The sequence below is a fragment of the Schistocerca nitens genome, chromosome 2 (assembly GCF_023898315.1).
Source record: "Schistocerca nitens isolate TAMUIC-IGC-003100 chromosome 2, iqSchNite1.1, whole genome shotgun sequence".
In the NCBI taxonomy this organism is placed as follows: domain Eukaryota; kingdom Metazoa; phylum Arthropoda; class Insecta; order Orthoptera; family Acrididae; genus Schistocerca; species Schistocerca nitens.
In genome coordinates this window covers 909,532,118-909,545,528 of record NC_064615.1, presented here as the reverse complement: position 1 = coordinate 909,545,528, position 13,411 = coordinate 909,532,118, and the positions used below count along the sequence as shown (strand labels likewise).

At 45.0% G+C, this 13,411-nt stretch overlaps 1 protein-coding gene across 1 annotated transcript in view; it reads right to left on the bottom strand.

The window, feature by feature from the left end:
* LOC126235439 (pyrokinin-1 receptor-like) overlaps positions 1-13,138 on the bottom strand; it is a 437,397-nt gene extending 424,259 nt beyond the window's left edge. Inside the window, exons 1-2 of the mRNA XM_049944162.1 lie at positions 12,995-13,138; positions 6,835-7,076 (exon numbers count right to left, since the gene is read on the bottom strand). Of these exons, the coding sequence (XP_049800119.1) occupies positions 6,835-7,076; positions 12,995-13,138 (386 nt within the window). The remainder of the gene's footprint in view (positions 1-6,834; positions 7,077-12,994) is intronic.
* Positions 13,139-13,411: the final 273 nt, after the last annotated feature.

Below are 13,411 nucleotides of genomic sequence, written 5' to 3'. Positions count from 1 at the left end.
TTGAAGTGCAATAAAGCAGCTGGGGTGGATGAAATTAAGTCGGAACTCATCAAATACAGTGGAATGTCAGGTCTTAAATGGCTATACAGGATAATTGAAATGGCGTGGGAGTCGGGACAGGTTCCATCAGACTGGACAAAAGCAGTAATCAATCTTTAAACATGGAAACAGAAAAGATTGTAACAACTACAGAAGTATCTCTTTAATCAGCGTTGTGGGTAAAATCTTCTCAGGTATTGTTGAAAGGAAAGTGCGAGTATTAGTTGAGGACCAATTGGATAAAAATCAGTGTGAGTTTAGGCCTCTTAGAGGTTGTCAGGACCAGATCTTTAGCTTACGGCAAATAATGGAGAAGTGTTATGAGTGGAACAGGGAATTGTATCTATGCTTTATAGATCTAGAAAAGGCATATGACCGGGTTCCCAGGAGGAAGTTATTGTCTGTTCTACGAGATTATGGAATAGGAGGCAAACTTTCGCAAGGAATTAAAGGTCTTTACATGGATACTCAGGCAGCAGTTATAGTTGACGGTAAATTGAGTTCATGGTTCAGAGTAGTTTCAGGGGTAAGACAAGGCTGCAACCTGTCTCCACTGTTGTTCATATTATTTATGGATCATATGTTGAAAACAATAGACTGGCTGGGTGAGATTAAGATATGTGAACATAGAATAGGCAGTCTTGCATATGCGGATGACTTAGTTGTGATGGCAGATTCGATTGAAAGTTTGCAAAGTAATATTTCAAAGCTAGATCAGAAATGGTATGAAGATTAGCATCTCCAAAATGAAAGTAATATCAGTGGGAAAGAAATATAAACGGATTGAGTGCCAAATAGGAGGAACAAAGTTAGAACAGGTGGACGGTTTCAAGTACTTAGGATGCATATTCTCACAGGATGGCAACATAGTGAAAGAACTGGAAGTGAGGTGTAGCAAAGCTAATGCAGTGAGCGCTCAGCTACGATCTACTCTCTTCTGCAAGAAGGAAGTCAATACCAAGACTAAGTAATCTGTGCACCGTTCAATCTTTCGACCAACTTTGTTGTATGGGAACGAAGTCTGGGTAGATTCAGGTTACCTTATCAACAAGGTTGAGGTTAAGGATATGAAAGTAGCTAGGATGATTGCAGGTACTAGTAGATGGGAACAATGGCAGGAGGGTGTCCACAATGAGGAAATCAAAGAAAAACTGGGAATGAACTCTATAGATGTAGCAGTCAGGGCGAACAGACTTAGATGGTCGGGTCATGTTACACGCATGGGCGAAGCAAGGTTACCCAAGAGACTCATGGGTTCAGCTGTAGAGGGGAGGAGGAGTCGGGGCAGACCAAGGAGAAGGTACCTGGATTCGGTTAAGAATGATTTTGAAGTAATAGGTTTAACATCAGAAGAGGCACCAATGTTAGCACTGAATAGGGGATCATGGAGGAATCTTATAAGGGGGCTATGCTCCAGACTGAATGCTGAAAGGCATAATCAGTCTTAAATGATGATGATGATGATGATGATGATGAGTATTAGTACCCATGTAATGTAATATAAAATATCGAGTCAAGCAAAGGAATATGATACATGATGTTATCGCTCCCCAGGAATAAATCCACTTACAGAAATTTTATCCTCTCAGAGAAACTTCATTAGCTATTACATATATGCTCTCCAGCCAGATGATGTTACATTACTGTGGCTGGCGACTATTCTGGATTTTGGGCACAGGATCGGGGTTCAAATTGTTCAAATAGCTCTGAGCACTATGGCACTTAACTGCTGAGGTCATCAGTCCCCTAGAACTTAGAACTACTTAAACCTAACTAACCTAAGGACATCACACACATCCATGCCCGAAGCAGGATTCAAACCTGCGACCGCAGCGGTCGCGCGGTTCCAGACTGTAGCGCCTAGAACCGCTCGGCCAATTCGGCCGGCTCAGGATCGGGGACTTCAGCCTATAAATTGCAAGATTCAGGTGTGCGAACAGCTTGCAGCAAAGAGAGCTCACTGCGCTTTGGGAAGTAGGATTAACTCGCAAAAAGGCGTGCATATGTCAAGACGTTTTGATTGAAATGTCTTTGAGCTGCCAAATAAGTCGAGTAGCTAGTTATTTTCTTTTACATGAGTAACTCTGCCCATCATAGATCCGCCTTTTTTCTGCTATGGGAGGTGCATTTTTTATTCCGGTCCACTACTTTTACTCTACCATAATCTTGACATTAGACCATCATAGCTTGGCAACCGATGTAGAACTTTATTGCTTGGGCGACGACTGATCCGGTATTACATTAAATCTATAGAATGGAATGGCGACAATGGAAATTTGTATTTGACGTGCATGCGTGTCCAAAGAAACCTTGCATCACATTCGGAATAACATAGGCACTGCAATATCGTATTTATCCACCGACACTGGGCAACCGACTTAGAAGTAAAATTTTATTTAGCAAATAAATTCGCCAGACAGCCGTGAAAATAGAGAAGTTATTTTTTTTTCGCTGTCAGTTTCGGAAATTCAATGTGACATCCTCAGGCCTCATATGTACCTCTCAAATATTCTCAGGTGCTTTCATTCACGAAGCGTCCGGCCCCGGTAGCTGAGTAGTAGCCGGCACGGTAGCTCAGCGTGTTCGGTCAGAGGGTTACGTGCTCTCTGTAATAACAAAACTGAGTCAATCGATCAACAACGAACATAAATGGATGTCTCACGACGTCCGCCCCGAGCAGGTGCAACGAACCAAAGCGAACAAAATGAGATTAAAAAAAAAAAAGTGGTCAGCGCGACGGAATGTCAATCCTAAGGTCCCGGGTTCGATTCCCGGCTGGGTCGGAGATTTTCTCCGCCCAGGGACTGGATGTTGTATTGTCCTGATCATCATCATTTCATCCCCATCGACGCGCAGGTCGCCGAAGTGGCGTCAACTTTAAAGACCTGCACCAGGCGAACGGTCTACCCGACGGGAGGCCCTAGCCACACGACATTTCATTCATGAAGCGACTGCCTATATCGATAATTTTTAAGAGGTGCATATGGAGCCTGAAGACGGCATATTGAAACGCAGAAACTAGTAGCGAAAATAAAATGAAATAACTTCTCAATTTGCACTGCTGCTGGAGAATTTCTTTGTTAAATATTTGACCATCCGCTGTCCCGCGTCAACAACGTATCAACAAAGACTTCAAGCAAAATGTCTGAACTGTACAGCAATATACATAATGGATGTACGAGCACAGGTAGTCGACACGTGGTTGACGATATAAGGAAGTTTGCGTCTGGCCGGGAATCTTGCATGGAAACCCAAATGCTAAGGAGAACGCTCGTGAAAGCGGGAAACTTGGGTTTGATTTCCGATCCAGCACAAATTTTCACTGCCGTCTTTCCATCGTACAGCTGATGGTTGTCAGTATTAGCAATTACGAATACATTTAATTAATTTTATAGCGGCTATATTCGCCGCAGTGCCTGTTCCTTTGGACATGAATCTTGTCCGAAGGAACTTTGCACCATATCCGGAATAACATAGGAACTTCAATATCATACTGATCCGGTAAATGGATGTCAAGTTAAACACATTTCAACGTCAGTCAAGCAGTTTCGGCGCTTTATTACGCCATCTTGAGGCTCCTGATCGACATGTAGGAATAATCGACCTCGCTTGTGATCGAAGCAGAGACCAAAAATTCTGGAATTAGTAGATATCTACTTGCTACAGTGACCACTTGAAACATCACCGCCGTCGGCGGGTATTGCTGACCCCTGCTTCGATCACAAGCGAGGTCGATTATTCCTACACGTCGGTCAGGGGCCTGAAGATGGCGTAATCCGAAACTGGTTACCTAACAAAATAAGGTTGAGAATTGACGGCTAAAAGGTGTTTACTTGACATCCTCAATGGAACTGCCGAGCCCCGCGACCATCGCTAAGAAGATGGACGTACAGATCCGGTAAATGTCTTTTGTTGTCTTTCGAACTATGTTGCTTACATTGTGGCAATGGATAACAGCTTTCACAAAACAACAGGAGAATTAATTACATATATTTGTCTACCCTCTTACAAAATTTGAACCGATTTGCTAGTAAAATCAGAATGAAGCCAGAGTTTTGAAAGCAAGTTTTCAATTTCATCGTAAGAGTGTATTTTTTATTTACTTGAATCACTTTAAGCCGTTTCCGCGAATTCAGTTCACGTAAGAATGAATTTTACTTGTTACATTTAGCTCGACTTTAAAGCATCGTACCTTGACAACGGATAAAAATTTTGGATTAAAATTTTTCGGTTTGACTTTATCCATTTATCTACCTTAATGAAAAGTTTTCACTGATTCGTACGTTTAATGTGTAGGAGTGGCGCGCTTCGAAAGTCTCCCAGAACGTGTTCTCTGTGTGTAAAATCCGGACAGTGCACATAACAAACGTTGCCATTAGCCGAACATTTATTTCAGCGCAATTATCATCTTTGGCTAAAGATGACTAAAGTCTGTTTCACGACATCCAGAAACAAATGGCCCCAGTGTGCCAAATCAATAATTTTTGAGAGGTGCATATGGGGCCTGAAGAAGGCATATTGAACTGCCGAAACTGCTAGCAAAACTATAATAACTTCTCAATTTGCACGGCTTTTTGGCAAATTTCTTTGCTAAATAAATGTTGACCCCATGTTTTTAGCTCAAATAGGAACCGAGAACCAAGACGGTGCCAACCCCCTCCCTCCCTCACCAAAAATGCTATTCTGCACGAGGCCAAACGTATTTGTTACAGCGATGTAGCGAAGATGCTCATTCTACGGGTCTCCCCTGAAGAAGACGGCTAGGTCCGCTGTCGAAATATCGTGTTAGGTAAACGACTGCAGCGGGCTGGACAACTGAGAACAACGCAGACAATGTGAGTGAGCTTTGCTGCGGCTCCCGTTGGTGCTGTTTGTAGGTTTCCGCCCTCTGTTGGAGGCCAGACCGTATCCTTTAGTTGGCATGGTTGCAATTGTTTATCTTCTTCTCGTCTTGACTGGCGCCACTCTTTTCGCAAGCATTGCTTGTCCGCTAGTGACAGCAGCGGCGGTTATCGATATGTAGTAACTGTCTCCCTATCTTTGTGGCGACGTCGTTGTTTTTCCGCTTCGGGTGAGTGAGGCAGTTTGGTTGGCGATTCAGGGGGAACCAGGTCCGCACAGTGCAAGAACATGCCGGGACCGCTGGCGGCGCGCATGGACTGCCAGATGGAAGGGTGCACGACCTCGTCGTAAAGCGAATCCAGCAAGCACTAAGACGAGTGCATTTCAATCCAAGTAGAGAGGAGTCAGTCACCCATGTGGGCCCCGTAGTACATATGTGATGTTGTTACGGATTATCATCGTGCCGTCATGTGCAGTTTGGTGGATCTGCATACCGCTTAGTACTTGAAGACCCTACTGTGTTAAAAGCACTCGGCTCAGTGATTAGATGGTGTGGTTACTCAACTGTGAATTAAGAAAGCAGTGAAGAGTGGTCACAGTGAGTTCAGTGTGCGTTGTGTGCCTAATGAATTTGATGTCACTCATTTGATACTTGGTTTTGGCTCGCTTTGCGATTGTTTCCGCAATGGCGTGTGGTTGCTGATTCTGGTTGGTTACATTTCGGTTTTGCCTCGCACGCAAATCGGGTGTGGTTTTAGTTACTGTTAGTTTTTCTGGTGTTCTGTACTGTGACTTCTTTGTTCAGATTTTCGGGTTTGTGGACTCGGACGGAAATCTGGTAGTGGCTCCTTTCTCGTTCTGGGCGCTCTAAACACAGTATTCTGGGGACGTGGTGCAGACCGACGGTTCCGGTTTGGCGTATTGTTCCATCGATGCATTTGGTTTATCGCACGTCAGGTAGCTTCAGCAAGATTATCATTAGTCATTCATTAGACTGTCACTAGTCTGAGTTACCATCTTGTGAATGCAACTCTTGGCTGCCTATCTCTTCACTCGCGAATGTGTTTGGTTCAAATGGCTCTGAGTCCTATGGGACTTAACATCTATGGTCATCAGTCCCCTAGAACTTAGATCTACTTAAACCTAACTAACCTCATCACGAGGCAGAGAAAATTCCTGACCCCGCCGGGAATCGAACCCGGGAACCCGGGCGCGGGAAGCGAGAACGCTACCACACGACCACGAGCTGCGGACGCGAATGTGTTTGTTGCCGGACCTTCCTAGAGGTCGATTCCTTGAGCACCGTCTGGATCAGTTGCTTGTTTTTTTTTTTTTTTAACTAACTTTTGCCATTGTATTTGCTGTTTTACAGGAAGTTTCAAAAATTTTTTATGTTATTGCCGTTCTTGGCGTGTAAGGCCTTCATCCGTGATTGTGGTCATTTGCTTTAAAATCCTATTTGGTATTTGTATTTTAGCAGTAAGCCTTAAAACCTTATTTACTGCCATTCCTGGCGTCTGATGCCTTCTCCAGTGTTTGTGGTAAGTTGTCTTTAATATTTCAATAACTGTAAGTTGTAAATTGCAGCGAGTTCTTAAACATTCTTAACTTATTGCCGTTCTTGGAGTGTAAGGCCTTCAGCCGTGATCACAGTGGCTTTTTTTTTAAACATTCTCTGTATCTGTATTTTATGGTGATTGCTAAATTGTAGCAAACTGAAAACACTATCGTTTACACAGTTGTTTATTCCTTCATTAATAATGTATGGCATTTTTTAAATTTATTGTTGAGTCTGGAATTACTGTTTTAAAAATAAATTTATGTAATTGTAAAAGGCAACCAGTAGTAACTGATTACGGCCCCGTCCACAATCGTAACAGAATCCTGCCTTCCCTTGACGTCCAGGTGTCCGTGAGCATCGCTTTGCAGACGAAACAGGACAACATACGGTACCTGAAGAGGTAGTAGTTAGTGGCGGTGTGCATGTGCTTGTTGCGTGAGATGACGATACAGGTACTGATGTTGCCGATGATGCCGGTGAGGAAGATGACGGCGTAGATGATGGTGATGGGCACGACGATGTAGAGGGGGTCGCGTTTGGGCCCCCAGGAGCTGGTCACCACCGGCGGCGGCGCCTGAGGAGGGCGCGTCGAGTTGGCCACCACCGGCTGGTCCAGCGGCGGCGTGCTGCTCGCCTGTCAACAGGGGGACGCAGCGTGTCAAGGCTCGCACTGGCCAAGCGCTGGCTTTGTGTGGAGTCCACATGATTCACGACAGGCTGTGAAAATCAGCTGGAAATACAAAATACGCTAAGCAGCCACATTTAGCATTCGTACTAAGAGTTTCATGCGGTCTTTATTACAAGTTTCAGGGGATTACACTACTTCTGGCACAATCTTTTAGTGGTCACTCACTGTTTTTTTTCTATATTGTTAATTCACTCCCCATAACGGGGCGGGCTGGTAGCGTAACAATACGCCGTTCTTTAGCCAAGAGAGGTACAAAAAAAAAAACCATAAGCACATGAGGAAAGAATACTTAACAGAGAAAGGTAAAAATTGGTGAATAAATGATAACAAAAACAGATGAGTATAAACGGTAGATTAAAAAACTTAGAAGACAGCCACACATGCATGTGGAGAAACATCACTGAAAGTCGAAGCGAAAACAACGAAGCTCCACAGCGGGAACACAAATGAATGATACTGGTGGCACTATTGGTGGTGATGAAACGTAGCACTGCACACGACACTGGAGACACACTGACACCACAACAAAACAGTTACTAATCACTGCAGCGAATGGGGGGGGGGGGGTGGCGGGACCTACCACCAGGTGAAAGGTAGTGGGAGGAAGAAAAAGGGGGGGAGAGAGACGGTAGGGTGAAACCAAGAGGGGGGAGGAGGGGGCTGGTGGAGGGGAGAAGGAAAGGAGCCAGAAGCCCAGGATGGGGGTGGAAAGGAGAAAGAAGGTGGGTGGCAGGGGAAAAGGAGAAAGAAGGGAAGGGGAACAGGGAGGGAGACAGGGAGCCCTGAGGGGGGGGGGAAGGAGGGATTAGATCTGGTAAGAGGGGTAGATGGAAGGCGCGAGGACATTATCTGGGAGGGGGAGTTGGCAGAAGCCACCTTGGGTGAGGGTTTGGAGCGTGTGAAGATGGAGACCAGGTGGGACACTGTGGTACAGGCGCAGCAACAGGCTGGGATGGAGAGGATGGGGGAAACCAAAGGATGGTGAGGATCCAGTTCATGGGAGGCATAGGATTCGTATTCGGTCAAGGAACAGGAGGAGACGGGGAAGGGGATCAACGTGGGGGACTTGAGATGGATACGATAAGCAAGGCGGAGTGCATGGTGCTCAAGGATTTGGAGGGAATTGTAGTAGGTGTTGGGGGAGCGGGGGAGGGGTGGAGATGCAAACGGGGTAGACATAACACAGGATGGGGCGGATGAGGGACTTATAGGTACGTAGGATAGTGGGGGTCTAATCCACATGTTCAAATGGAGAGGATTTTGAGGAGACGGAGACGGTTACGTGCCTTGGCTTGGACTGTGCGGAGATGGGGACACTTACTGTTTTTGCTGTTGTACTCATATCACATACCAAAATGTAATGAGACGTTCTAAGTCACGCCAAGGTGTATACTCCCGTTCTTGGCATCAGTAGGAGGAGAGGGGTGGCGGGTATCATCGACGACAAACAAATGAGATTCGTTGGTAACCAACGAGGAGTCGAGATTGAGGGATGAACCAATCGAATGAAGAGGTAGGGAGAGAGTGGAGTGAGTGACGAGATCTAGGATATTATCGATAATGATCTGAATGTTATTTTTCATAATTCGCTATACTGTGTAACCAGGGGTTTATGTTTTTTGAAGAAAGGAGATTGAAGCTCAATTTAACATGTGAATGTCATGTATTGTAATTAAATATATGGACGTGGAGTAATGATGGAAACCAATGAAAGTGAATTCGACGGTTGACGCCTGTAAAGCTGCGATCTCTTTTTTGGTTTTATAATTGTGCAAGGAAAAATACAGTGTTGATTGACTTTACAGTAGAAATAAAAAATTACAATTTTATGTTAATGCATTATACAGTGTGTACCATAATTAACAGCAGAAACTGGTAATGGTGAGATTATACCACATACATTCAAAAACTTCACAGGAAAAAATGGTTCAAATGGCTCTGAGCACTATGGGACTTAACCTCTGAGGTCATCAGTCCCCTAGAACTTAGAACTACTTAAACCTAACTAACCTAAGGACATCACACACATCCATGCCCGAGGCAGGATTCGAACCTGCGACCGTAGCGGCCACGCGGTTCCAGACTGAAGCGCCTAGAACCGCACGGCCACACCGGCCGGCCACTGCACAGGAAACATGACTCTGCAAAGTAGTCGTCTCCGAAATAAACTCAACTGTGTTGTTAGGAGCAGACACTGACTTATGAATGAAACAATGTCCTGGGTATAACAAATGTATGTGTATTGTAAACCTGTCGTTTAAGTCTCCATCTAACTGTGCTCAAATTTCAGCCGAGATCTACAATAAATCCAATACTACTGCAACATGTTACGACTTACTGATATGAATTCATTCAGACGCCCCCCGGTTCATCTAGTAAAGCTTAACAAGACTGTGCTGAAGTTCTTCAGCCGTGGACTACACATTTTACTAATGACATAACAGCTTATAGAAAAGTCCAGAGGCCAATGGGCAGGGCATGCTCGATTTATCCATCTAGGCCGATACTGGAACGCTGACTGTAGCCTTAAATCATGCCTGTATGCGTATGCCACATGACCCAAACCCAACGTTTTGCAAAGGAAATTTCCTCACGCCGTTGAATATTACGTCGCAGAAAACGAAGGGTTCATGAAGCTTTCTCGGAAGAATGTGAGCCGATCACGTAGGACTTCAAACTACACATTCGATGAGAAACCTTTACGAGGTGGTGCATTCGAACAGCACGTATACAGTGTCCAACAAGAATGACAATTCAGTGAACGTGGCTATCCGAAGACATGAAGAGCAGCACGTCCGTTTTTAAACTGGATCCTATATTTTTCATTCAGTAATCTAATTCCTCCCCTCAAGACCTGTTCTAAAATATATAACAGTGTACCATTCACGTAAACATGACGTTATTGAAAACGTAGCGCAAAACTGACTTAGACACTTCTGTACTAGCACCTAGTGCAGATAACCGGGGTAACGCAACTCGTCCACTTGCTAGAATTGACAGAAACGCAAGGAAAACGCACATTGGTCATTTACTCAACGGTCTTCAGTTGAAGATTTGTGTGACTACAATGTATACCAATGAATAGGAGATAGAGATGTTACCCATCTGTGAAAAAGGTGAGTTGTCAGAACAACAATTGCAATAACGTTTTCTCATAGGAACATCTGATACAATTCTGTGGTACTTTTAAACGACACGTTGTGTCTACTAATGGCAGTTGTTGATTAAAATCTGGGTCATCATTATTATTTTGTTGTGGTTGAAGGTAGGCATAAGGCTACTCACGCAGAGGAGCTCTATAGAGAGATATATCCTGATAAGAACCCACCTTCCCTACGGATGTTTTCTCGTCTTGTTGTGACGCTTCAGGAAACGGGAAACCAAAGCAGCGAAATCGCCGTAAAACTAGAACAGACGAAGCCATCGTAGATACTGTTCTCGTCTGTGTTGCAATGAGTTCACAGCTGGGGTCACTACAGAGGTTAGCATTTGTAAAAATAGAGTTCATCGCATTCTATCGTGTCACACGTTCCATCGTCATTATGTGTATTTACATGAGGAACTGCATGGGAATGACTTCCACAATCGTGTAATGCTATATCAGTGGGCACAACAACAAATCCTCGACATTAAGAACTTCTTCTTCGATGTTGTTTTCACCGATTAATGTTCCGTCTCACATAAAGGAGAGTTAAATACAAAGAAAATGCATTATTGCTACAGCGAAAACCAACGATGGCTCATACAGGGGGAATGGAGAGTTAATGTCTGGTGTGGGTCGTTATTTCATCTATAGTAAGCTTACCGACAAGGCATATGTCAACTTTCTGATAATGAATCCTCCTCTTCGTCTGGATGAGGTGCTGATTAAGAACTGGAGTCTTTATCTGGCACCAACACTATGGATGTGCAGCACTTAATGCCTTGCCTGTACATCGTGTCCTGAACCGATCCTGCCAGATGGATTAGTCGCGGAGGAGCAGTGGCTGCTCGAGCTCCAGAATTAACTCCTTGGAGAAGCATAAAATACGTTGTCTATTGCAGTACTTCAATAACTCCACAGGTCATACAGCAGTCGTGTCTGCTTGCAATTCATTTCAGCAGTCATTACTGGATGCAGTTATGAATTTTTTAATCCAACGCGTGGACCAATCCACGGCCTTCACTTCTGGCACGTCTGAATGTTCCACCCCTTTTTGGCCCACAGTGATTTAACGAAATACTAGTAAAGATCACCGTTTCTCATTAACATCCAGTTTCTATCTCCTTTGAGCATCTTCAGATCTACGTAATCGAGGCAGCAACCAGCCTTATTTGAATCGGAATACACGTCAGAATACTATTTAAAAACTTATCACGTAACTGTTTCTTATAATGATGAATGCTGTGTTTACGTGATACGTGTTTTAAGGAGTCATGAGGAGAAAAAGCGGATTACCGAATAAAAACTTAAGACTGCTTTTTAAAAAAGGCGTGTTGCTCTTCGTATCTTCGAAAAGAGCAAAAGTACACGACAGACAATGACTCTTGTCAGTGTCCAGTTGATAGCCAAAAATACATTTGCTTGATATATTATTTTATTTTGCTTCTGGACAAAAAGGTATTTTCGGTGATCAAGAGACAAATCACGAGGAAAAGTAGCGCAGCACTCAGAAGGCATACTGCCTGCACCTGGCCAGTATTGATGCACTGAATCGTCTGGGAAGTGTGACATAAAGCATTATCTCCTGAGGCAAGTTTGCCCATATCTGCTGCAACTAGTCTTTGATATCCTGGACACTGGAACCGGGGCGGTGTTTATGTTCGAGCTGGCTCCGCACTCGTTCTGCAAGGGGAATACCTGAACATCACGTAGACTTCATAGAATGTGTGACATATGTGGAGCAATATCGTCGTGCCGAAAAGCTATACAATGACAAATCGCACTAGAGGTAGCATACGAGGACGGAGAGTGTCTGTGACGTGTCGTTGTGTCATCGAAGCTTCCTCGAACGCTACCAGCTATGACCTTCAGTCATACCCGTTGGCTCCCCACACCAAATCCCTAGCAGTAACACCGCTTTGCCTCTCCGAAACATGGTCCTCCCCAGTTCGCCGCCGTGCTCGCCGATGTTGGTCATCCACGGTACTGCAGAACTGTGTTCATCACTGAGCACAATTCGACATCATTCGTCAGTAGCCCACGATCCCCGGCCACGGCAGCCGTTTGTGCTATGATACTCGTATCAACAACAGCTTAGGCAGGTTACGGTAATTTGACAGTAAGGCTGCAGGTTGTCTCCGAACGAAGGTGTGGGATGATACAAAACGTTGGAGAGAAGCCATTCTTGTTCTCAGAGAAGAGGCTGCAATGTACTTGGTGCACAATATAGCGATCCTCCATTGTGGTGGTCAGAAATATTCGACGGGAAACATGATGAAAAGATCCCTGCCCTCACCTTCCCATAGAGTCCAACATCGGAACACTGTCACATCTGAATTATCCACTAATCTGGATACTACATGATTCGACCAGCCGCCAAAGCCGAGACACACAAAGAGGCCTCTTTCAAATTCAGTGAGTTGCTGGTAACTCTGCTTCACGTTACACGTTGTAAAGAAATACATTTAGCGGGGATTACATCACCGACCGCCCGCGAAATGGTTTGGTACCACAAACAAAAACTGCACTTATGACAGTTATACCCTATATATTAGAAATGCATGCTTTTAATTTTTCAGCAGCTAGAAAACCTGTATTATGGGGAAACCGTTTTGTTAAATGGCGTCACAGCCAATATTTCCCTGTACATTATAAGTGATGCCTGGTATTAAGGAAAGGAGTAGCCATTATTGAAGAACAAGATTACGAGGGTGTAGCGTACGTGTGCGGAAACGTCCACATCAGCGGGCGCGCCGGCCGAGAGGTTGCCGTGACGGACCACGGCTGGCTGCAGCGGCGCCGGCGCCACGATGGCCGCCGCGGCGGCCACCACCGCCGCCAGAGACAGCGCCAGAGCCGCGGCCATCACCACCGGCTCGCGTTGGCCTGCTGGCCGCGCCGCTGCAGACGCACGCTCTGAGCTGCCGCTCCCATCCTCCACCTCACACCGCCCTACTTGCCAGCACGAGCTCGGGCGCACCAGTAACTTCACCACTGCGTCGACGGCACATGGACTTCGTACCACTCCCCATCTTCCATTCCGACAGCCTCAGACTCCTCTGACTGCTAAAGGGGCCGTGTACCTGAAACAAATATCACGATTATGATTCTTTGGAAGAAATATTTTATTACGGCGTTG